We start from the raw sequence: 26,533 nt of genomic DNA on the forward strand, positions 1-26,533 counted from the left end.
ATCCATTTAAACCATCAAAAAACCCAGACTCAAAGGATAAAACAAATGAGTACTTCTGTAACTGCTACAGTAAATCAGATTTGTGGTTCTGTGCCAGCTCTTACTATATAAAGCCTTGTTTCAGACAGGCAATCCCAAATGGATGAGAGGGAAACAGACGGCATACACAAACAGGTGATTATTTTAAGGAGGCCAGAATTTAATGTCAAACACTATATTTAATTCAGTACTTTCTTTTGGTAGAATGTTTATAAAGTTCATTATGTTTGACCAACAGATTTGATTTGCAAGTCTGACAGAATGGTCAGTCAAATCATGTTGTTTGTGCTGCTTTTGGGGATGACAGGTAAGTAATTTATTGTATTCTATTTTATTAAACCTGTAGTTTGGTTTATTTTTTTTTTTAATCAATCTGTCTGATCATCCTATGCCATTTGTTTGTTTGTTTTTCAAAAATAAAATCTTGTTTGCTTTTGGGAAATAATGTACATTTTCTGCTTATTTATTTCTCTTATTTCTCTTTCCTTGTTTCATTTACAGGTGTGGTGACTCCTAAGGTTGTGAGTAAGTTCACATCTATTGAATCATTTTCAATCTTCGATTTTCATCAGTCATTCATACATAACCTGTGTAAAGATAAAGAATCTGTGGTACATAAAAAAATTTGAGACAAGTGACAGTATGTTACTAGTTTATAAACAGACCTAGCTAAAGCTAATGTGGTCTGATGCACCAGCTCTGTAATAAATTCTACCTTTGTAAAAGTTATTCATATTTAGGTTTTGTTAAAAAGAGGGCTAGGAATCATTTTTTTTCTGTGTACATACTTTGGTGCAAAGTAACATTTGAAATTACATGCAACTCTTTTTTCTTTTTCACCTTTTTTTTTTACTCTCCTTTTTTCCACAATTCCACCATGGATCCAGCCAAAATTACAGTAACTACTAAATAGATTATAGAAACATTTTCAGCTGCTTCTCAGCCAACTTAATATGGACATTTTTTTGATCACATTGAACTTTTTGGTGACTCATTTTTGAGTATTTTATATTACTATTTATTCATATTAATTAATAAATAAATCTATACTGCTGGCTGAATATTAACCTCTACCTTCAGTTACCAGCTTATTGTGACTTACAGGTTTTTTCATACAAAAAAATATTAATGTCAAATACAAAAAGCACAAAAATCCCACATGTCCTGTAGGTGTGTCCTGTATGACAAGTGTAGTGATGATTTTTTTTATATTAAATTTGAGTTACTGGAACATACTACATGTATGTAGAGTTGAGAATCTCATGCACCACTCAAATTTTGCGTGCACTGCCTTGCATATGCACATGGCGTTTCAAGCCCTGTTGATGCTTATTGTGAAGGCTGTAGTTTGTGGTGTTGTTAAATTGTACTGCATTACACTGACAGCTGTTTCTCATATTTTGCCCACCCATTTAAAATCAGTGAGTTTTTCCTCCTTTTCCTGGAATACATGTTCATATTTATGTGACCTATTCTTGCTTTCTAGAACCACTCTACCCAATAGCTGGAACTGCAAGCTCTCGATCAGATGATGGAAGTTCTCCACGGATTATCCTGAAGCGACCTTTTGTCTATTTTGGACGGACATATAATCAAATTTATGTATGTAAAATTTACTTTGAAAAATAATGTACATTTAAATATAGATTTTGAAAATATTTAACAGGCAAATTAAATTTCTGACTACAAACTGCTTCCAATACAAGGTCATTGCAAAAATCTAAACAAGAAATCCCATTTTGTTAAACTGCCACATGATATTTAGATTTTTTTTTTACTTAACATATGTAATCTGATCACTATAGAAGGTGGTAGTCTGTGCTTTACAACATCAGATACTATTACTATAGAAATATGGTCCTAGTGCTAGAAAAAATCTGAGCCTGTGAATGTATAAACTGTAGTTGATGAATATGTACTCATTTATTTTTAGGTCAACCACAATGGACACCTGACATTTGACCATCCACTGAGGTCACATTCACCTCAAAGGTTCCCACTTTATGTACCCAGAGACTTCATCGCTCCATTCTGGACAGATCTCGACAACAGAGAGACTGGTCAAGTCTACTACAACCAATACACCAGTGGTAGTATCCTTCAGCAAGCTACAAAGGACATAAATGAGTACTTTCCAAACTTAAAGTTCAGCGCCAACTGGGTCTTTGTTGCAACATGGTATGAGGTGGCCTACTTTCCAAGTTCAGGAACAGTAAGTCAGTGGTGATGATACAATTAAATATGTACACACATATATTACATTCTGTGAGAGGTTTAAGGCAAAAACAAATGTCCTAGGAAAGAACATTCATTCTTGGGCAAAAATGTAGCACCTGCTGGCCCAAACAGTGTTTTCTGACAATAAATTAATATTTTTCAGCGCACAACTGTCCAGGCCGTGATGATCTCTGGAAGCCAGCACTCATTTGTGCTAATGAACTATGGGATAATAGCCTCTACTAAATGGCACGTGCAGGTCAGATCTACTACTTGCATATATTTATTTGCTATGACTAAATATGAAAAAATTATAATGTATAGTAAACTTTTCATAGGAAAACACAGTATTTCTAATTACATTCATTTTATTTCTATCACTTGTATTTGAAGGCTGGTTATGATACAGTAAACTCCACTCATTATTTCACCATCCCTGGATCATTCACTGACTCTGCAACAGGCAGTAACTCAAATTTCCGCCTGGACAGCAATGTCAATGTACCCGGCCGCTGGGCCTTCTGGACAGACCACGGATCAAAAGGCTGCACATTCAATGGTATGACAGACTGATCACTATTGGGTGCTTTATGCAAAATCACCACTGTCTCCTACACTCGTGATATTAGTTATAGGGATGTAAAACCAAGACCTAAACTCAGCTTCCGTACCTGATGACAGATGTTAGCTTTGGACCGAGGGAAAGACTTTCTCACTAATTAAAGATAACAAATCTGGCAACAGCAATAATAGACTACCAAAAAATGGCATGACAATCCAGTGGCTCAACGTCAATCAACGTAGTCCACAAAAATCGATGACAAAATTAGTTCCTAAAACCTTACTTCAGTGAGGTTGGGACTTGCCACAAGTCATTCATTCAGTTTCTAAGTTCAGCCCTAACACCATGTCCTAACAGCAAGCAAGTGTCTATCACACCACATTGTGTTACAGCACATGCTCTCTGTTCACACTGGATCCATTAAATATGAACCACTGCAACTTGTCTGGTCTAAGAGTAACCACTGAAAAGTTGAGTGAGTATGTACTTCCTTACTATTCATATTCACAACAATACTATCGCCGGCAACTTATAGATATAATTCTTGTAGTTACCGTACTACATCATACCACCATCTCACTTTGTAAAACAAGCTAGCTAGCTTGCTAGCAAGCTCTGCTGAGCATCCGACACAATACTTACCAGAAACTTTCAGCTCCCTGGCAGTAGGCCACAGTGTAACTACAAACAATCTGTTGCCAAAGCCATGTGTTTGGTTCATGATGACAGGGCTTGACTTGATTACAGATTAATTTTTTAATGAATTAATCTTTACTTATTTATCTGTCTTTATCGTTACATAGCACATGCATAGAGCAATCTCAAGCTACATTTAAAAGCCAATAGCTAAGTAAGAGCCATTTATTAATGAGTCACTCAATCAATTTATAAACAATTCATCTACATGAAATCATATAAAATCATATATAAAAATAACAAAAATAGTGTTTTGCCGAATATAGTCAATTATTCGTTTCAATAATCAATAGGTTATTCAACTATCAAAGTAGTTGTGAGTTGCAGCCCTATGATAAACTATGGGTTAAGCTTAAGTGGCAGCACAACACACAATTAAACTACTGACCCTATAGCATCAGCCAGATAAGCATGGAAGGGTAACTCAGAATGTCTGAACGTGCAGAAATTTTAACAGGCACAATTACAATGACTTTTATGAGTAGGAGTTAGTCAGTTGCAGCTGAATCTCTCACACCACAATACCACCATAGGAGGAGGATACTGGTTGCGTCATTGGTGGGGATATTGGTCAGAATTCCCTCTGAGCCTTATTGGTATTCCCAAATTCCACTAAGCCCTGTGCAAACCTCCTTGATTGAATGCACAGTTGTTTAGTACTTGCATGCCATGAACAGTTCCCCCTCACAAATTACATGGTTTGAATGTAATGGTGTCAACACATTTAAATTTATACCTCTAAGTGACCTTTGCCTTCTTGTTCTTTTCCAGGTGTAGCCCTACAGTTGGGTGACTCATTCTGGGGCGACAGTACCTGTGCATATAAGTGCACCTGCACCTCAACAGGCCTGCAGTGTCACAGCCAACCCTGCACCTTTTCCCAAATCTGCCAACCTGATGCCTTTCAGTTCTCCTGCCAGACAGTGAAGAAAGGCACCTGCAGCATAAGTGGTGATCCACATTACTACACCTTCGATGACACAGTTTTTCACTTTCAGGGCACCTGTACCTATGTTCTCTCTGAGCCATGTGGTCAGTATTTGCCTTACTACAGAGTAGAGGGCAAAAACGAGCATCGGGGCAGCACTCATGTTTCCTGGACACGACTGATCAAAGTGTTTGTCTATAATGAAACCATCGAGATTGTCAAGGGACGTCGTGGTGAGGCTAAGGTTAGCAATTAGAACTAAGTCTCCACTTACTGTACCGTTTGTATTTAGTTTATATTTTTACAACTATGTCTTTGCTTACTGTTATGTTTACAGGTTAATGGAAACTTTGCAGCCACTCCCATCTCCCTTAGCAATGGCAAGGTCCAGGTTTATGAGTCAGGTTTTTCTGTGATCATCAGTACTGACTTCGGCTTGGAGGTGTCTTATGACACAAATCATTATGTCTGGATCAGTGTGCCCTACAATTACCAGAATGCAACATGTGGCCTGTGTGGAAACTTCAACAATGATCCCAAGGATGACTTTCGGACCCGTGAAGGTGAGCTTGTGAGCTCTGATGTGGTTTTTGCCAACAGTTGGCAAGCATCAGGTGATGATGAGCCCGGTTGTGAACCGCAGTGTGAAGGTCTGGACTGTGTTGCCTGCACAGAGGCTCAGAAAGCTTTATACAGCGATAGTGCTCATTGTGGTATCCTCCAGAACAGTTCTGGACCTTTTGCCGCTTGCCATGAACAACTTCCCCCACAGGTCTTTGTGGAGAGTTGTGTGTTTGATCTGTGTGTGGGAGGAGGGTACCAACCCATTCTGTGCCAAGCACTAAGTGCTTATGCAAGTCAGTGTCAACAGAACGGTATACAGCTGCCAAGCTGGAGGAGAGAAGGCTTCTGTGGTATGTCTGTCCGTCAATCAACATTATTTCAAATAATATTTTGGGTAAAATGTCCATTACGTAAAGATCAATGTTGTTTTGTTTTGTCTAGAAATCCCCTGCCCTGCGAACAGCCACTTTGAGTCCCAAGGCACAGGATGTCCAGCTACCTGCGTCAATCCCAATTCTACCCACAACTGTCCTCTCCCTCCCCAGGAGAGCTGCATCTGCATTTCAGGCTACATTCTCAGTGGTGGGGTCTGTGTCCCTCATTCTGAGTGTGGCTGCAACTTTGAGGGTCGCTACTACCGCTCTGGAGAAACTGTAATACTAGATGAGGACTGTGGGAGGCGTTGTAGCTGCAGTTATGGCTCCATGACTTGCCACTCCCATGGTTGTGGCCCATTTGAATCATGCAGGGTTGAGGAGGGAGAAAGAGGGTGCAGACCTAATGACTATGGAGCATGCTGGATAAGAGGCCCAGGAACATATCAAACTTTTGATGGACTGATATACCATTATCCTGGAGCGTGTCGATTGACTGTTGCCAAAGTAATGGGACTGTCTAGTCACCCACATTTTGTGGTGACAGCAGAAAAAGTGCCCAAAGGCCAGCAGGGTTTTGCCCAGTTGCTTAAGTTCGAGGCAGAGGGCAAACACGTGTCCATTGAGATGGAAAGTAGCAGCAGAATACATGTAAGTGAGTGGACTTTTTTGAAAACAGTGATTCTAGGCGATACACGTTAACACTAATGAAGACAAATGTGACAAACTGATTGCTGATATGTGAGAAAAGTTTAGTGACATGAATATTATTAGTTGTGTTTTTCTTCTGAATATTTAACAGCATATACAGTACCTTTGTGTAAATCTTGTTAACTACAAAGTATGAATCTAACTGGCCCTTTAGGTTGACGGTCAGCGGATTAGACTTCCATTCAGCTCAGCATCCAACCGAATCCAAATCTACCACAGCAGTGTTCACAGTATCATCCTTCGCACCTCCTTTGGTGTAACGGTGCAGACAGTCTGGCCTCACTTTGTGCGTATCACTGCACCTGTTACCTACAGCGGTTCACTGGGTGGACTCTGTGGCAATTACAATGGTCATCCACATGATGACTTCCGCACACCCAATGGCATTCTGGTCAACAACTCTCAGGACTTTGGGGACAGTTGGCGAGATGGCTCCCTCGCTGCACACTGTGTGGAAAATGTAAATCAGAATTCTACAACAAATTACAATACAAGTGAGTACTGTGGCATTATTGGCTCACCTCATGGGCCATTTGCCCAGTGTTGGGCCAAGGTGGACCCACATCAGCATGTGGATGCATGTGTGGAGATCATGAGGGCCTCTAAAGATCCAGCTTCAACACTATGTGAGGTCCTACGAGATTATGCACTAATGTGTCAACAGCAGGGCGTAGCCCTTGGACACTGGAGGGATGCAACTGACTGTGGTAAACACTATGTCTTTTTTGGATTAAGCTTGGATATGGTATAGAAATAATATAATGACTTCTGAATTTTGTTTTTCTCTAGAGCAAAACTGCCCTGTAAACAGCCATTATGAAGTCTGTGGAACGTCTTGTCCCTCCACCTGCCCCAGCCTCTCTTTCCCTTTTGCCTGTAACACTGTGTGCCAGGAGGGTTGCCAGTGTAATGACGATTTTGTCCTGAATGGCAACCAGTGCGTGCCACCAACAAATTGTGGTTGCTATCACCAAGGAAGCTACTGGCAAGGTGGAGAGCAGTTCTGGGATGGTGAGGAGTGTCAGAGCTTGTGTACCTGCGATGGCACTACTGGGGCAGTCCACTGTATCCCCAACTCCTGTGGTCCCCAGGACTCCTGCCGTGTGGTGGACGGTGAGCTTGGCTGCCATCCCAATCCTCATGGCACCTGCTCTGCCTCTGGAGACCCTCACTACCTCACCTTTGATGGAAAGGCCTATGACTTCCAAGGAACCTGTCGCTATACTCTGGTGACTCTTTGTAATGCTACTGATGAACGCTACCAATTTTCAGTGGAGGCTAAGAATGAGCCGTGGAGAGGGCTGCCAGTTTCAATAACAGCTGAAGTTTTTGTAAATGTGTGGGGCTATGAAGTGCGTATGTCAACGGAGAGAAGTGGTGTGGTTCAAGTAAGTTGCCAAAATAATGTTTGATGTTCTCATCAGATGATTTCTGTGCATAATTTAGATTACATCTAATTAGCAACCAATTGACAGCCATTTCCATGGTTATGTAAATAATATAGACAGAAAATTTAAAAATATTGCAAGTATATGTTATCTTACATAGAAAAAAGCCAATCTGTTTTTGCATTATTTGTTTTGAGACTGTCAATAGAATAACACTACAAAAAAGTTGCAGAATACGCACCTAATGTTTCTTCAAAACTTCTTTTTTAGGTGAATGGAGAAACTAGAACTTTACCTATTGTCTTGAACAGAGGTCAGATGTCAATCTATTCAAGTGGGCCGCGTGTATTTGTCAGTGCTGATTTTGGCTTGAGTGTCACCTACGATGGATATAGTACAGTGTTTATCTCTGTACCTGCAAATTACAGGTATCTGCTATTCACTGGAGCTAAAACTGCAACACTTTGACAGGCTTAAAAAACTACATTTTTAAATAAAATCATGTAATAACCATCTTTCTTCTGACTTGTGACACTGAAAGTATTTAACCATTGTCATCAATGCAGTGGAAAAACATGTGGCCTCTGTGGAAACTTCAATGGAAATCCAAATGATGAGTTCCACACCCCATCTGGATCAACGGTCACCACTCCAGATGAGTTTGGGAAAGCTTGGAAAGTGGAAGGGGACTACACCTGCAGTGATGGGTGTGGCTCCTCCTGTCCACAATGCACCAATGAGCTCCCTGCTAGAGCCCAGTGTGAGGTTATTCAGAAAGCTGATGGCCCCCTCAGCTTCTGCCATGAGCATGTGGACCCAGCGCCATATTTCAACGACTGTGTGTTTGATGTGTGTGTGTCGGGAAATGAGGGGCAAGATCTCCTGTGCAGGGCCATTGAGGCATACGTCAGTGCCTGTCAGTCTGCTAATGTTCGAATCTACCCTTGGAGACAGAACACCACCTGCAGTAAGTCAACCCATCAATTTATAGTTTAAAACTATAACAAATCACAAAATCTATTAACCATTAACCTAAGATGTCTTTTCTGAATTACATATCAGAACTATGGATAAAAATAATTAGTACACAACCATCCAATGACCGCCATTTCTTTTCACACTTATAAAGCACTTGAATGTCCGGCCAACAGCCATTATGAGCTGTGTGGTACCGACTGTGGTCATACCTGTGCCAGCAGCAATGATGCCACCTGTGAGCAGGTTTGCTCTGAGGGATGTTTCTGTGACGAAGGTTTTCTCAGGAGTGGAACAAGATGTGTCCCTGAGGAAAGCTGTGGCTGCCAAGAAGATGGGTTCTACTATGATGTAAGTCACATTTCAGTACTAAGAAATGTACAGTTACTATGTGACAAAAAAAATTAATGGTAAACTTCACAGATCGTAATTTAGCGTTTCACCAGTACCTGAAGCACCAAGCCACTACCAATGCAGCCCCTCACTTTTGGTCTGAATGCTAACTTACAGCTGCAAAAATTGCAGCTCACCACAGTAGGTAGTAAAACAAATCTTGTCCTTTTTGTAGCTTTTAAGGTAAACAACATTTCATGTAGAGTCTTTCAATAACAAACTTTACATTTAAGGCCTCTGAGGGGCGAACGGGGAGAACTTGTTCGGATGCGTGTTCTGGGCAACAACAATAAACCAATGCCCAATTGGTCAGGTTTCGTTGAGTGCGGTGATCCATTTATTTTAACACATGCTCACCTTCACACAGGCAAAACATTGTATGTCCATAATTCACCTCAGGTAGGTTTCCACTTATCAGTAAAGTGTCCGTCAAAGGTAAAGTTCCATTCATCAATTTCAGTTTCAACACACTACAAACTCTTCATGCAGCCACACTTAACACAGTCAAAAAACTGTTTGCTTCTTCTGTCACACACCTGCTGCTCATCACCTGCACCTTACCTATATGACCTGCATTTTCCTGTTCTAGTGTGCCACCCTGTGTACAAACAGCAAAACTGCATCTATTAACATGTAGTCACTATTATTTAAACATGCATCAAAATAAATACAAAGAATGTCATTGTGGCTCCAACATTTCACATTTAGAGATGGGTTCAAAAGGTGTCTTTCCACCACTGTTCTGCTCAATCACAGAATAGCTAGAGGCATGTTTGTAAAGACTTTTGTGATGATAGGCTCCCCTATGTGAGAGGAGTCTATCATCTAATGAGATGAGGTAAGATGAGATGAGATAAAATGTTATTCATCCCAAAAGAAACTATTGTGCAGAAGTTGCAGTACAGATTTGGAAAGAGTGCAAAAGTATGGAGGGCAAATAATGACAACACATAGGCGTAAACAATAAAGATTGACAATGCCAGAAATGTTGAAACTGGTTGAAGATAGCCTAAGGCAATGGTTCAGCCACAGGGTCCAGATTTCTCCTTAGTCATTAGTTCAAGGTCCACACAGTTTAATACAGTCAGCACCATACTTGCGTTTGGCCATGTAGTCGAGCTAGTTTGCTGTCTCTATCAAGTAGCTGTCTGTTTATCACTGACTCTGCAGCAGAAAAATGCACTTTAAAAAAAAAAAGCTGTGGGCCAGAAATTCACTATACTTAAAAATAAAGTATGTTTTATACAAACATGACAGGTTCATGAGTCACTTGCGGTCCATTCGGAATGGACCTGCGAACCACTTTAGGGATGTGACCCACCAGTTGCGAACCACTGGCCTACAGTCCCAAATGTATACAATATCAAACACAAGCTATAAATTAATGATAAAGACCACAAATATATGAGAAGTGGCATATATTTATATATGTACAACATTAAATCTTAGTACAGCTAACTGTTTACAGTTAACTGAAAAGGTTCAGTAAGTTTGTCCATGTATATTGCACATTATGACCCATGGTATCCCCTAAATCAGAGTTCAAATGAATGTCATCCATGGAGAGACAATAGTTCAGAGAGTAAGAGAAAGGTTTAAACTGATGGAGCAGAACACAGCAGAGCTGTATACTGTGTCTTATGATGCTGGACTTCCCATTCCAATATAAAATCACATTTAAAATCCCATCCCTTCATCGTATCAATTAGACACTAAAATAAATGCACTTTAGATAAACCTACCAGGCAGAATAAGCATAAAGCACATAAACCACTAAACACAACTAACCGTAAGTAACCGTTACTTTTCAAGCAGAATAAATCTGAGCACGTCATAACATAAAGCCCAGCAACGCCAAAGACAGAAGGAAAGCATAAAGTAAACTACAGTGGGTGCACTAGGCAGAAGCATGACAGACATCTTAATCAAATGATGATTAATACCACAAGATCACCACGGCGGGTGTAGAAGCACAGGCACACACAAAGACATGAAGAACTACAGAAAATAAAAATGACTGACCTCCTCTCTTGAGGTTGTTGAGGGTCCCCTCATGTGTCCACTGACTCCATGATGATTTAGACACCAGTAATAAAGTCATTTTCCATTGACGACCTTCATCCTCCACTCAACTGCGTGGAAAAGTTTAATCCAGGCTGGTCAGTGGTCACTGTGACAAATATGAACGGAGTCACAGCAGCAGGTTGTTGTCATATTTACCTCTGACATCTGTCACAGGAGACACTCCACTCGTGTTTGTGTTTACTTTCTCCACGTCCACGCTTGTAGTAGTAATGAGCAGCAGCATCCGATAATGTAGGATCCATAGCTGAAATCTCTGATTGTTGTTGTAATGTTTTGAAGAATATACCCGAGGTACAGACGAGGTATCCGACACCTATTAAGGCTAGGACTCTTATTTATCCGTCCCATGTTAGCAACATAGCATTGCTAGCTTTATTTACAGTTTTTATCAGCTGCTCCGGGAAACTTCGACAGCATGGCCCAAAAAAGTTGTGCTTTCACCGAATGGCAGGGTGAGAAAGCAAAAATGAGTTCAAGTTAAAGTTAGCCACATTTTTTGCCTCGGTCTTTTGCTAGCTTAGTAACAGTAAGTTAACGTTAGCTAAGATACCTGTCATGTAAGTGGTGGGGTCCCAAACCTGTCTTCAGTTAGCTGAACATTGCTGTCCGAGTGAAGCAAAAATAAATGTGTTCTGAGGTTGTCACAGCTCAGAAAGTGTGTTATTAATCGCCCAGGCAATTTTAAACGATTAAAATCGCCAAGTATATAAAATTAGGTTTCAAAATCGTGAAAAAGGAAGCAGAAACTTTATTCTCCAGACGCTGAAGGCGTGTCCGTTAACGAGCTCAAACGATGCTACCTTCAAACGGAGTCGTGTGCATGAGGACACTGACGTTGCTTGTTGTGGTGTCAACTGTCATACAACAGTTAGTTCCGACCGAGCATTTTGATTGGACAGGAAGCATTCCACGATATCAAGGGCTCTGAGTAGAACAACACTGGGACTTTTAAATGTCCATGTATCCTTCCGCTTCACAGGTGTTCTGAGCGATTAATTAGGCCAATCGTTAATTAGCCGACATTATGCGTTGTCTTGACAAGCTTTGCACCACAAGATGAAACTTATTACCACAGATAACATTTGAGTTAAATAATAAATGGTCAGAAAAGGACGAAAGGATGAAAAAAAGCCTGAATAGTTAATATGACAGCAGCAGACAACACAACATTAGGCTGTTAACTAGACAAATAGTCCACCAAAGCCAGTGTCAACAGTCAACGGTCACAAATTAAATGGAGACACACAGATGTAGCCTACATGATACAAAGTAGCTGGTCTACATAAAGTAGGGAGTTAAGCAGGATTTATACTTGTGCGTCAGCTCTATGTAGAGCCTATGCCGTAGCCTACACACGTGGCCTATGAGGCTTCAGAACTGAAAAGTTTAGTCGATTCAAAATACGCATTAAACATGGCTTAATAATGACAATTTCAAACACAAGAAATCGAATCATCTTCACTGTAACTCACTGCATTCACAGACAAAACCTCTGTCTTTTGTTAGACAGATTTTCCCCACAAATACAACATGCTAATGTTTTTAGCACAAACCTAAGGCATTTTACATTGTATGAATTAGCCGAGCGGCTAGCGGACTTTTCCTCTACTCATATGAAGCCAGGGACAACAGCAACATTTAACAAAGGTAACGTTACAAGATTCAGCTCCATTACAACTCACAAGGTTCACCGACAAAACAACTGTCTCATGCTAAACATGCTTCCCAAACAAATAACATGCTAACATTATTAGCACAAGCCTATGGCATTTTACATTATTTAAATTAGCCATGTGTCACATTACTGTCAGCCGCAGCCTGAGGTAGGATGTTGAATAATGAGTGGGATCTCAGATAACTGCTTAAGTTCAGAGGTCCAGTGCATGTGTTATATTCTTCATCCTGTGGTGTTTAGAGAATGAGGCAGTGAAGACTACACTCCGTGTTGGAAATTCATTGTAAGCAGAGGCTTTGACTGTGTCCCTTATCCATATTAGATAGAGGCTGATACAATTATGTAGCCAGCACATCAATGTAGAGCGGTGAACACAGTTTCACCAGAACTACTTAGTGAGTGTACATACTTAGTTTTTTAAAGGACATCCTTCAGTAAATCAGAATCGGGTATTGACCCAGAGCATGGTATGATTTAAGGATGGCTCCAGTGCATCATAAAGCCATAATTTCTGACCCGCCTGAAAAATTCTAGACACAAGCCCTTTTTAGACAGGAACTGTGCAAATCTGCCAGTTAATGGCCTCTTCATTTGCGAGGACAAGGAGGGCGTGCAATTCTTTGTCTCCCCAGTTGCTCATCTTTACAGCATCTGTCAGGTTTGCGTTTCCCTCTTGCTACGAATACTGCCTGCTCACTCCTGCTATCAGCTGTTTCCCGTTCCACCGCCAGTGGGTCGCACGTGCGGCATCATCAACAGCTCCCCCCACAAGTCAGCAACAACCCCTCCCATGGCGGAAGGCAGCCTCGTTCTGTTTTAACCAAAAAGGTTCCGCCAATATGACTACCCTGCTACGAGGCAGAAAATTGGACACCTCGGATCAACTCGCTAATTGGGCTCTGTGTGTTTAAACGCTCGCAGCTTGCCGGCAAAACTGCCCAACAAAAAGTAAGGGGCTATAAAAATGGTGAAAAACTGTCTAACAGTCATGCGGTATTATTCTGTGTAAGAAACAAAAAGTAACACACAGAATGAACAGCCTACTTTACCCCCAATAGCTCAATTACTATGGGAGAAATAGTAACTTGATAGCCCACAGACCTTTTTCAAGGCAGACGTTTTGACTCATAGCAGGAAAAGCAGAAGTGGAACTCCTTATTGGCTCTGCTCCACTGAGAGTGCCCCCAGGAAGACTAACCAGTCGCAGTGAATTAATCGCAGTCATCATTAACATGTCGAAATGTCCGCTGTGAAATAAGGGCCATTGACTGGTTTGGCATATGTGTTATGTATCTGTTTTTCTTGCCTGTTACAGGCTGGGGAATCCTTCTGGACAGAGGGTTGCTCCCAACGATGTAAATGCCATGCTCCCAATGACCTGCGCTGTTCTGCTGCATCTTGCACTTCTTCACAAAAGTGCACCATCCAAAATGGCCAGCTGGGTTGTTTTGATGATATGACCACCTGCACCGTGTGGGGAGACCCACACTACATCACCTTTGATCACAAGACCTACGACTTCCAGGGAACCTGCCGTTATGTTTTGGCCACACTTTGTAACAACACTGCTGGGCTCCATGGATTCTCAGTGGAGGCTAAGAACGAGCCCTGGAAAGGGCTGACAGTTTCAGTCACAGCTGAAGTTTTTGTCAATGTGTGGGGCTATCAAGTGCACATGTCGAGGGGAAGCCACGGTGTGGTGCAAGTGAGTTCAACAACTTTTCAACCCTTGCAGACATTCTTTTTGAAATCTAATCTGAACAAATGTCGTTTTCATAAGCAACAGATAGTTGCACCAGAAATACAGTTCTATGATTGCTCATCAACCTTTGTTTTTCCAATGTTACAGGTGAATGGAGAAACTAAAAACCTGCCTGTTCTCTTGAATGGAACTCGTATTTCTATCTATGCAAGAGGATCTCACACTTATCTCAGTGCTGATTTTGGCCTGACTGTGAAGTATGATGGATTGTATGAAGTCTCCATCTCTGTACCTTCAACTTACAGGTACCTGCCATGTTTGAATGCTTTTGTTTACATAGTAAAACATCTATATTGTCATATATTTGACACATGTAGCTTCAATCTATCAACATATTGTCATCAATGCAGAGGAAAAACATGTGGCCTCTGTGGAAACTTCAATGGAAATCCAAATGATGAGTTCCACACCCCATCTGGAACGACGGTCACCACTCCAGATGAGTTTGGGAAAGCTTGGAAAGTGGAAGGGGACTACACCTGCAGTGATGGGTGTGGCTCCTCCTGTCCACGATGCACCAATGAGCTACCTGCCAGAGCCCAGTGTGAGGTGATTCAGGCAGCTGATGGCCCCTTCAGCATCTGCCATAAGTACGTGGACCCAGCGCCATATTTCAAGAGCTGTGTGTTTGATGTGTGTGTGGCTGGACCTGATGCCCTGTGTGCGGACATTGAAACATACGTCAGTGCCTGTCAGTCTGCAAATGTTCAAATCAGCCCTTGGAGACAGAACACCACCTGCAGTAAGTCAACCTGTCAATTTCTCATTTAAAATCAATGGAGAAATTAATATGAGCAATCTGCTGTGTTTTTCTCAACCTCTTTGTGAACTGTCTACTAACAAATGTGGGTAATGGACTTGAGTTATTATAATCATCTAATAGTCACTGTTTCTTTCCTCACTTATGAAGGACTTGACTGTTCTGCCATTGCCAACAGTCATTATGAGCTGTGTGGTACCGACTGTGGTCACACCTGTGCCAGCTCAATGATGCCACCTGTGAGCAGGGTTGCTCTGAGGGATGTTTCTGTGATGAAGGTTTTCTCAGGAGTGGAACAACATGTGTCCCTGAGGAAAGCTGTGGCTGTCAATATGAGGGCTTCTACTACAATGTAAGTCACATTCCTTTTAATACTAAGGTTGCAATGAGCAACATTTCCATTGAAACATGTGCTTTACTCTTTTTCATGTTGCAGGCTGGTGAATCCTTCTGGACCAAAGGTTGCTCCCGACATTGTGAGTGCCATGCTCCCAATGACCTGCGCTGTTCTGCTGCATCTTGCACTTCTTCACAAAAGTGCACCATCCAAAATGGTCAGCTGGGCTGTTTTGATGATATGACCACCTGCACTGTGTGGGGAGACCCACACTACATCACCTTTGATCACAAGACCTACGACTTCCAAGGAACCTGCCGTTATGTTTTGGCCACACTTTGTGGCGACACTGCTGGGCTCCATGGATTCTCAGTGGAGGCTAAGAACGAGCCCTGGAAAGGGCTGACAGTTTCAGTCACAGCTGAAGTTTTTGTCAATGTGTGGGGCTATCAAGTGCACATGTCGAGGGGAAGCCACGGTGTGGTGCAAGTGAGTTCAACAACTTTTCAACCCTTGCAGACATTCTTTTTGAAATCTAATCTGAACAAATGTCGTTTTCAAAAGCAACAGATAGTTGCACCAGAAATACAGTTCTATGATTGCTCATCAACCTCTGTTTTTCCAACGTTACAGGTGAATGGAGAAACTAAAAACCTGCCTGTTCTCTTGAATGGAACTCGTATTTCTATCTATGCAAGAGGATCTCACACTTATCTCAGTGCTGATTTTGGCCTGACTGTGAAGTACGATGGATTGTATGAAGTCTCCATCTCTGTACCTTCAACTTACAGGTATCTGCCATGTTTGAATGCTTTCGTTTACATTGTAAAACATCTATATTGTCATATATTCGACACATGTAGCTTCAGTCTATCAACATATTGTCATCAATGCAGAGGAAAAACATGTGGCCTCTGTGGAAACTTCAATGGAAATCCAAATGATGAGTTCCAGACCCCATCTGGAACGACGGTCACCACTCCAGATGAGTTTGGGAAAGCTTGGAAAGTGGAAGGGGACTACACCTGCAGTGATGGGTGTGGCTCCTCCTGTCCACAATGCACCAATGAGCTACCTGCTAGAGCCCAGTGTGAGGTGATTCAGGCAGCTGACGGCCCCTTCAGCATCTGCCATAAGTACGTGGACCCAGTGCCATATTTCAAGAGCTGTGTGTTTGATGTGTGTGTGGCTGGACCTGATGCCCTGTGTGCGGACATCGAAACATACGTCAGTGCCTGTCAGTCTGCTAACGTTCAAATCAGCTCTTGGAGACAGAACACCACCTGCAGTAAGTCAACCTGTCAATTTCTCATTTAAAATCAATGGAGAAATTAATATGAGCAATCTGCTGTGTTTTTCTCAACCTCTTTGTGAACTGTCTACTCACAAATGTGGGTAATGGACTTGAGTTATTATAATCATCTTAAAGTCACTGTTTCTTTCCTCACTTATGAAGGACTTGACTGTTCTGCCATTGCCAACAGTCATTATGAGCTGTGTGGTACCGACTGTGGTCACACCTGTGCCAGCACCAATGATGCCACCTGTGAGCAGGGTTGCTCTGAGGGATGTTTCTGTGATGAAGGTTTTCTCAGGAGTGGAACAACATGTGTCCCTGAGGAAAGCTGTGGATGTCAATATGAGGGCTTCTACTACAATGTAAGTCACATTCCTTTTAATACTAAGGTTGCAATGAGCAACATTTCCATTGAAACATGTGCTTTACTCTTTTTCATGTTGCAGGCTGGTGAATCCTTCTGGACAGAGGGTTGCTCCCAACATTGTGAGTGCCATGCTCCCAATGACCTGCGATGTTCTGCTGCATCTTGCACTTCTTCACAAAAGTGCACCATCCAAAATGGCCAGCTGGGCTGTTTTGATGATATGACCACCTGCACCGTGTGGGGAGACCCACACTACATCACCTTTGATCACAAGACCTTCGACTTCCAAGGAACCTGCCGTTATGTTTTGGCCACACTTTGTAACTACACTGCTGGGCTCCATGGATTCTCAGTGGAGGCTAAGAACGAGCCCTGGAAAGGGCTGACAGTTTCAGTCACAGCTGAAGTTTTTGTCAATGTGTGGGGCTATCAAGTGCACATGTCGAGGGGAAGCCACGGTGTGGTGCAAGTGAGTTCAACAACTTTTCAACCCTTGCAGACATTAGATGTCATTTTCAAAAGCCACCAGATAGTTGCACCAGAAATACAGTTCTATGATTGCTCATCAACCTCTGTTTTTCCAACGTTACAGGTGAATGGAGAAACTAAAAACCTGCCTGTTCTCTTGAATGGAACTCGTATTTCTATCTATGCAAGAGGATCTCACACTTATCTCAGTGCTGATTTTGGCCTGACTGTGAAGTACAATGGATTGTATGAAGTCTCCATCTCTGTACCTTCAACTTACAGGTATCTGCCATGTTTGAATGCTTTCGTTTACATTGTAAAACATCTATATTATGATATATTTGCTTCAGTCTATCAACATATTGTCATCAATGCAGAGGAAAAACATGTGGCCTCTGCGGAAACTTCAATGGAAATCCAAATGATGAGTTCCACACCCCATCTGGAACGACGGTCACCACTCCAGATGAGTTTGGGAAAGCTTGGAAAGTGGAAGGGGACTACACCTGCAGTGATGGGTGTGGCTCCTCCTGTCCACAATGCACCAATGACCTCCCTGCCAGAGCCCAGTGTGAGGTGATTCAGGCAGCTGATGGCCCCTTCAGCATCTGCCATAAGTACGTGGACCCAGCGCCATATTTCAAGAGCTGTGTGTTTGATGTGTGTGTGGCTGGACCTGATGCCCTGTGTGCGGACATTGAAACATACGTCAGTGCCTGTCAGTCTGCAAATGTTCAAATCAGCCCTTGGAGACAGAACACCACCTGCAGTAAGTCAGCCTGTCAATTTCTCATTTAAAATCAATGGAGAAATTAATATGAGCAATCTGCTGTGTTTTTCTCAACCTCTTCATGAACTGTCTACTCACAAATGTGGGTAATGGACTTGAGTTATTATAATCATCTAATAGTCACTGTTTCTTTCCTCACTTATGAAGGACTTGACTGTTCTGCCATTGCCAACAGTCATTATGAGCTGTGTGGTACCGACTGTGGTCACACCTGTGCCAGCACCAATGATGCCACCTGTGAGCAGGGTTGCTCTGAGGGATGTTTCTGTGATGAAGGTTTTCTCAGGAGTGGAACAACATGTGTCCCTGAGGAAAGCTGTGGCTGTCAATATGAGGGCTTCTACTACAATGTAAGTCACATTCCTTTTAATACTAAGGTTGCAATGAGCAACATTTCCATTGAAACATGTGCTTTACTCTTTTTCATGTTGCAGGCTGGTGAATCCTTCTGGACCAAAGGTTGCTCCAAGCAATGCGAGTGCCATGCTCCCAATGACCTGCGTTGTTCTGCTGCGTCTTGCACTTCTTCACAAGAGTGCACCATCCAAAATGGCCAGCTGGGCTGTTATGAAGCAATGTCTACCTGCACCGTGTGGGGAGACCCACACTACATCACCTATGACGGAGCACTGGCTCATTTCCAGGGCACATGCTCTTACATCATTACTGAGAGTGTGAGCCACGGCACCAATGAAACTCACTTTCAGGTAATAGCCACCAATAATCACCGTGGCAACAACCATGTGTCGTTTGTGTCAGCAGTGGATATATACCTAAAAAATCATCCAGAGGGTGCACATGTCAGGATTGGACCCAACAAAGGAGTAAAGGTAAACTTAAATCTACTTTTCAGATGACAATTATTCTACATGTGTATGGTGTAAACACAGGTAACAACATATGCCTCTTGTCCGCCTCTCTCTAATCTCTCATCCCTCCAGTTAAATGGAAATGACGTGTCTCTTCCCATCATAATAGGAACCATAGCTCAGATAGAAAGGCAGGAAAACTACATAATAGTCAGTGCCATTGACTTAATAGTCCAGTTTGATGGTCAGAGTACTCTACTGATCAGAGTGGGCCAACACCGTCAAAGTAGAGTCACCGGGATGTGTGGAAACTTCAACAGTGATCCTGCAGATGACAAAGTCTTGCCCAATGGTACACTGGCACAAAATGACAACCACTTTGGACACAGCTGGAAGTCACCAACAAGCCAACCAGGGTGAGCTGTTAAGAAAAGCAAATGTGGATAATTTTATGAATACTGCAGCCAACAGTAATGGCACCATGACATGTCTTTTCCAGATGTGGCTCCACGGATGAAGACGGTAGTGATGGATTGAATGACTGTCACTTTAGGGAAGAATACTCTGAACTCTGTAGTGTCATCGCCAACAGCAGTGGCCCATTCAGTGCCTGTCACCTGCACTCTGACCCCCAGCCATTTTTCACTTCCTGTGTCTATGATCTCTGCCAGTACACTCCAGCCAATGGCATGCTGTGTTCTGCAGTCTCAGCCTACGAGAGAACCTGCACTGTGTTGGGGTTGAACATCCCTGAATGGCGCTCTGCTTTGCACTGTAGTAAGTTTACACCAGATTATGACATAATTGATGAGAAAAATGAATATTCTGTAGCAGATCTTGCCATAACCTCTCATTTTGTTTCAGTTTCATCACTCTTTGTCTCGCCCTTTCTCCACTAGCTGAGTCAGACCCCTGTGCACAGCTGGACTGCACTGAGTATGAGTGGTGTGGTGAGCAGGACGGTGTGTACGGCTGCTTCTGTGATGAGCACCACCATCGGCCCAACAATGAGAGCTATGGTGAGGGCAACAACTTTAAACACTGCTCTTGTTTGATGAGATCGTGAAAGACAATAGATCGGACTTGCTGTACTAGATTATATAGTATTCATCAGCATTGAAGGCTGTACCCTAACAATTTACATGTTTATTTGATTTGCCTTATCTCTGGTCCTTGCCTTTACAAGCTTATACAAAATATATTGTCCCATATACATCTCCCTTTCATAGACTCGTCCATCACTTGTGTCAGTAGCTCAGGCACCATATCTGTGTCACGCTGCCAGCTGTTTGAAGCTGGTTTCCATCCCAGTGACCTTCACCTCCGAGATGACTCCTGTAAAGGAACTCTCCAGCACGGACGCCTGGTGTTTCACTTTAACAATGATGACCAGCTGTGTGGGACACTTCTCAGGGTACAGTCCATACATTTTATAGACACAAGCTCAAGAGCTTTTAGATAAAAACCTCTGCAACATACAGCTTCATATGTGTGAGTACAAAGCATGTTAAAATACTTCAAGTTATTGTCCTCTCACTCTCAAAGAGCAACGGGACCCATTTCATGTATGAGAACACCATCCAGGGCGACGTAGACCCTCATGAGGCCATCATCAGTCGTGAGAAGAGCATCCATCTGCACTTCTCCTGTGAATACCCTCTGGCCCAGGCCGTGTCTATGGATGTGGGCATTAACCCTTTAGAGAGGTGACAACCACAATGCCATTTCGATTTCATTACTGTTATGACAGAATTTATGATTACAGTACTTTTTTTACACTGTAGCTGACAAAATACTTTCATGGCCACTTTTCTGGCCAAATGTTTCTGAATATTTTACTCATGTAGATATTATACATTTGAAAACAAATTCCCAACAAAGCTAGTCATTCTCAGGGTTAATCTTGTTTTGTAATGTTTTCCCGTAGCATTGTCAACAGGAGGCTTCCACTTGGCCTGGGTCATTATTACTTGAGGATGATCCTCTATGAGGACACTGGCTTCCGCTTCCCCCTGACCAGAAACAGGAACCTAGAAGTGGAAATAGACCAGAAGTTGTACATCGAGGTGCAGACAGAGGGAGTCGATGAACAGCAGATCTCCACCATTCTGGACTCTTGTTGGGCAACACCTTTCAATGACGCAAGCTACCCTGTCCGCTGGGATCTCATCACTGCACAGTAAAGGAGTTGTTTCACCTTGTGTTAGCACACTGATACCAAGTCCCCTCACTAATTCTGAAATGCTGTATTTAAGATTAACCTGAACAACTATTACCCCAGCAAGCAATAGTTGTGATTTAAACGTTTTGGCTATATTTAGCTCCGATTTAGTCTAGCTACATGTAACCCAAATCTAGCCGATTTAATTTTGAAATTGATTAAATGTAATTTTCGCCATTGCAGATGGCATGCGGTATGATATTCAATCACGTATGGAGAGTCAACAGTAATTAAAATGTTTATCTCCATTTTTTTAGACATAGTCTCTACATAGCCGTATAATAGATGACGTCTATACTTTGGCTATGGTTAGATGTCAAATTTTCACTGACAGCCCAAATTCAGCTGTGATTTAGCCTAGACGTCAGGTCTTCATGTAGACGGCTATTAGACGTTTTTTAAACCAAAAAAATGCTTGCTGGGACATATAAAGTCTACCAGGTAGCACTGTAACTTCCACCATCGTCCCCTTCTTCCAGGTGCCCTAACTCAGAAGATGAAACAGTCGAGCTGATTCAGAACGGCGTCTCAACTGTGGCCCGATTCTCCTTTAGGATGTTCACCTTTACCAACTTTTCATCCATCTACCTGCACTGCCAGGTCCACCTGTGTCTTCTGAGACACAACAACTGCACAGCTGTACGTACCACTTTGCATGTGTGTACTTGTAGTAAGACTTGAAGAATCATCCTGTATACCAACCTGGGGGTCCTTACATCCACTTTGAGTCACCAAAGCTTCACAGGGGGTTGCAAGGCCATCTAGATTTTAAAGGGTGTAAAGAGCATAGCATTAGTTCAGGCAGGACACAATGTCAAGCTCAGCTCACATCCCAGCTACATCAGCTGATCTCAAACAGCCCAATCAACTGATGGAGCAGCTGATTGATGGAAGGGAGTCAGCTGATAGATCACATGATTCCTTTCTATGCAACCAATTAGTGAATCTCCTTCAGGGCAACCTATTTAAACTGCTCTGGCCTGCCTACTGTTGCTGCTTCCTCTGCAAGCCACTTTGCAACCTGCCTCCACCCCAGCTCCTCCTTTTCATGCTGTGTCTCACTTATCAGTGTCATTTCTGTTTGTCATTGATGCTCTGTTCTGCTCCTGGGGGGTCTTTGCTGCTGCTCTCCCTGCCTTCAGCTTTCCATGTAGGCGCATGGAAGGGCAGGGAGGTTTGCTCTATCTGTAATATTAATATTACAGTTAATCAGTAGTTTTGTACTGTTGTTATTGGTATGCATTGAATATAATATGAAATATCCATAGAATATGTCACATAATCAGGGGCCATAAGTTTTTCCAATGATAGAAGGGGTGTCGACGAAAAATGTTGGGAACCACTGCGGTATACAACCTGTCGTAACAGCTTAAAACTTGTAATGTTGTTTCCTGCAGCACTGCTACCCAGGTTACCACACAAGAGTGGTGAGGGATGTTTCCCATCATGACACTGCAGCCATCTCAGTAGGACCGCTAATCCTGAGAAAAGGTAACTCTCACATTTTAATAACCTCTGTAGTCCTGTACAGTAGATGACATACTGTACTGCTCAGTCAATGGATTATTAAAAGTTATCTTACTTGAATTACATAAAATGCTGAGTAAAGAGGCTTAAAGGCATGTTGTGCACATTTAAATCAGCACAGTGTTCATGTATACATGTGTGTAAACAAACTACTTGTCTTTATTTTACAGCTGCAGATGAAAGGATGAAAACAAGCAGTGCTTCAGGCCAGCTGATCTCAGTGATGACCCTGCTGATCAGTTTGCTGGCCGCCAAAACTCTGACCTAGAGCGATTAAAGATACAAAAAGTAACAGAATATTTGGAAATGTGTCCTGTGAATTACTCCTGCATTGTGTTCCTCTCTGAGAGGTCTTCTTTTAAGTTGTGGTAGTTTTTCTTTCCAACATTAGAGGGCAGCATTAGATCAAATACACATTTGGCTCTTTGTTCATGAGACTTGTGTCTGTTTCTCATTTTTTTGTATTTGATATAAGCTTCAGCTGTGTTTAACCTCAGGGCTGTTTCTGTGACATTATGATCATCAAATCAATATTTCATTAGTGAGAAACCTTGATGATGGAGATTAAGATGATAAATTAAGTCATTTTGTCTGATATAGGAATCCCATTGTATGCAGTGTGTATACATTTTTTTTTTACTCTGAATAATGTTTGATAATAATGTCTGAAATGCAATCCCATCAGCTCCTTCAACTTGGTCCATGGTCTCTGGTTGTGGAATGATTTAACTGTAGTTTTGTTAGTGGTTGGGGGTAAAAAAAAAAAAAAAAAAATCAATGCAGCATTGTATCCAATATTTTGTGTGTCAATTTTGTGTTAATACACAGATGTCAAGTGTCAATTTTTTATTAATATTGCAAATACAAATTCAACTTTTGGTAGCCTACTAGAATAATAACTAACTAAATAAATAATAGCTTTTTTAGTCCACTAGACACATTTTGCTGCAATAAAAAATGATATTGAAATGATAAGTGTTTTTATTCCTCTTCAGGCATGATAAAGAAATTGAAGTTCCTTTATCTTTTATGTATCTTATTTACCTGCAAGTGTCTCCTGTTATAGAAGGACTGGCAAGATTTTCTTGAGCTGCACAACATTTCTTGGATTCCATCAGCCATTTTGGTTTTTGAGAGACTTGTGTTGCACTTATGACACCTGGCCAGTGGGTGGCAGTGTATGGCATGACATGCTAGGGTTCACTGTAGCAGCTTATGTGCAACTATAGCATAGAAATGCATGCATATAAAAGAAAATGGCTTTCAGACAGCTGCAGTGTAGTGACCACTATGTGTGAAAGGGTTGAAAAAAGGGTAATAAATTGCAATGTATCGCAATAGATGGAATCACACTACTCAGCATATCACAATACGTACTAAATTGCAATAATGTTTAGTGAAGTATCCTTTCAATGTTGTATCGTGACTTACGTATCGTGATAATATTGTATCATTGGGCCTCTTCCCTAGTTTTTGGTACAGTTCCTCCTGTTTTTTTTTTGACAGATTAGATCCACCACATACTCAGTGAACTCATTGATGTCATCAGTGATGTCGATGGTGGTTTCCAGGGATGTACTCCAGATTCTGATTCCATCACTTCCATCACCTGGGGGATGCATCATAGTTCGTTTACATATCCTGACCTCAACAAGATGGCTGCATGGTCGTTCTCGACTCTGCAGCCGCCTCTAAACGGCATTGCAGTCTTCCACAGTGTTCAATTCACTTGTGGTTCACCGTGAGCAGGAACAGGACAACACCTCACATACCTATTGCACTGTCACACTTAGTCCTAACTAACTACTGGTTAGTTATTACTTAAGGAAACCGCACTGTACTTTCAAAACACCTTCTCTGCAGGACACAAAAATGTAACAGTAACCACAATCCAAACCATTAATACAGGATGGTTCTCATTTGACATGAAAGGAACTGTCAGTGATACAAGAGGTCAGGTTTCTTTCTTTTGTGCTCAACCTCCTTTGTTGGGCTGAGTGTGGAGACCGACAGAGCCGATATCTCCTGTGTCCTCTCTTTGGGAGCGAAATTCATCATTGTCCATCAACGTGTCCCCACCAGTATGGCATGAGACTTACAGTAGACATAACAACACTTACCACACACCCACAACATGTAATTTGTCATGATGTTACTGTGCTGTGCGGTACAAAGACTTCAAAGAGGGGCAATATGCCCAATACCATATGTCCAGATGCACAGGCTCTCCAGTCCACTGCTGTCAATCCAGGTAAGTTATGTGGAGATTACTTTACAGATCATGTTTCACATCTGTTGGCTTAATAGAAAAAAGAATGTAAGTGTATAATCTCATTAAGCAGTTTTCATGGTCTACTCCTGAACCCGAAACATGTGTAATCAGGATGGTGCTGGAGGACCAACACACCTCTTTATATCCGAGGCATTGTTTGATCACTCTGTGTTTTTCATGTAATAGCTTAGCTCCTCTGACAGTGTACCAAAGGAAGGTTAATCCTGTGGCTTATGTGGTATTTGCAGGCTTTTAAAGTCAGTGTGCGAACACGAATGTGAGACGAAAACAGAAACTTGCTTACAAGATAGTGATAGTGATTACTTAGCAGACATCTTTTGTTGAGAGAAAACCTTGTGACAAATCAAATGTCATGCTCAGGATCTGCAGGAAACCATGCGCCTGATTTCCATGTACAATGAAAAGGCAGGTTGAGTGTGAAGGTTATTACTTTACAGGTATACCCAATTTACTGTTTAAGGTTAAAAGTTGTATGCACAGTTTGGAAAATAACTTAGACCCACAAAATGACTGTCTGTGAATCAACTACTACACATTAAATTTGTAAAGAAAACAGTTTTTTCTGCCTCTGGTGAACAAAGAACCAAAACACAGAGGAAATTCTTGATGAATTCAAGACATAGTGGTGCGTGATTAACAACAGCAAAACTATATCAAAACATCTGTTTACACACTCTCACACAACTCATGCAGTAAAATCTGAGTCTCATGTATCCAGTGGCATGCTCAGTACTTCCCGAACACATGCATTTTCAATAAAAAACTTACAATTTAAAACACTTTTGCATAAACAGCAGAGGCACGCTACTCTTCCATGTGTGAGACTTTATGCAGAAGTGTTTGCTGTTGTTAAACGTGGACCCCTATGACTTCAATTCATCAAGAATTTTCTGTTTTTGGATTTTCCATTCACCATGCAGCCATGTGAGAGCAAAGGTTTCTTCCCAAATTCAAAGTAACATGAGGTGAGTGAAGACCAAAACACACCGGCGGCGATTGCTGGACGTCAAAAAATACACCCCTATTATCTTCAATGTACAAACACCCACTCTCTGCTTGTACATACCAGCTCCCACGTCAGCTCTTTTTCTCTGCTCCTATGGCAGCTCGACTCCTCTCATCACCATGGATGTACAAAGAGATATCTGTAGGTGTTGCTGTGTCTTGTGTGTGACAAAGAATGGATAAAGAGAGGCTCGTTGTTGAGCTCAAGAAATATCCTGGAATAAACGACCCATAATCTCGTCATTATAATGACAATGGCCAAAAAGATACTTCCCGAAAGATACTTTCAG

General features: G+C 41.9%; 1 protein-coding gene across 1 annotated transcript; it reads left to right on the top strand.

The window, feature by feature from the left end:
* Positions 1-300: 300 nt before the first annotated feature.
* On the top strand, positions 301-23,497 carry LOC125880502 (alpha-tectorin-like). The gene is made up of 24 exons (XM_049563044.1): positions 301-346; positions 541-564; positions 1,526-1,641; positions 1,973-2,251; positions 2,420-2,515; positions 2,650-2,815; positions 4,286-4,686; positions 4,780-5,356; positions 5,448-6,031; positions 6,246-6,798; positions 6,881-7,479; positions 7,750-7,907; positions 8,046-8,446; positions 8,609-8,805; positions 18,823-19,218; positions 19,330-19,613; positions 19,697-19,974; positions 20,097-20,216; positions 20,427-20,611; positions 20,743-20,903; positions 21,125-21,376; positions 21,898-22,057; positions 22,816-22,909; positions 23,122-23,497. The coding sequence occupies exons 1-24, from the start codon at positions 301-303 to the stop codon at positions 23,211-23,213; spliced, it is 6,219 nt and encodes a 2,072-aa protein (XP_049419001.1). The 3' UTR covers positions 23,214-23,497.
* The last annotated feature ends 3,036 nt before the right edge of the window (positions 23,498-26,533 follow it).

This window comes from Epinephelus fuscoguttatus, linkage group LG20, assembly GCF_011397635.1.
Source record: "Epinephelus fuscoguttatus linkage group LG20, E.fuscoguttatus.final_Chr_v1".
NCBI lineage: Eukaryota > Metazoa > Chordata > Actinopteri > Perciformes > Serranidae > Epinephelus > Epinephelus fuscoguttatus.

What these genes read in the sequence shown, in the direction of transcription:
- LOC125880502 (XM_049563044.1), top strand. Translation starts at nt 301, where the DNA reads ATGGTCAGTCAAATCATGTTGTTTGTGCTGCTTTTGGGGATGACAG. An exon ending in GGTGACTCCTAAGGTTGTGA is followed by an intron (nt 565 to 1,525) that starts GTAAGTTCACAT and finishes CTTGCTTTCTAG; the next exon opens with AACCACTCTACCCAATAGCT. An exon ending in GAGACAGAACACCACCTGCA is followed by an intron (nt 8,447 to 8,608) that starts GTAAGTCAACCC and finishes ACACTTATAAAG; the next exon opens with CACTTGAATGTCCGGCCAAC.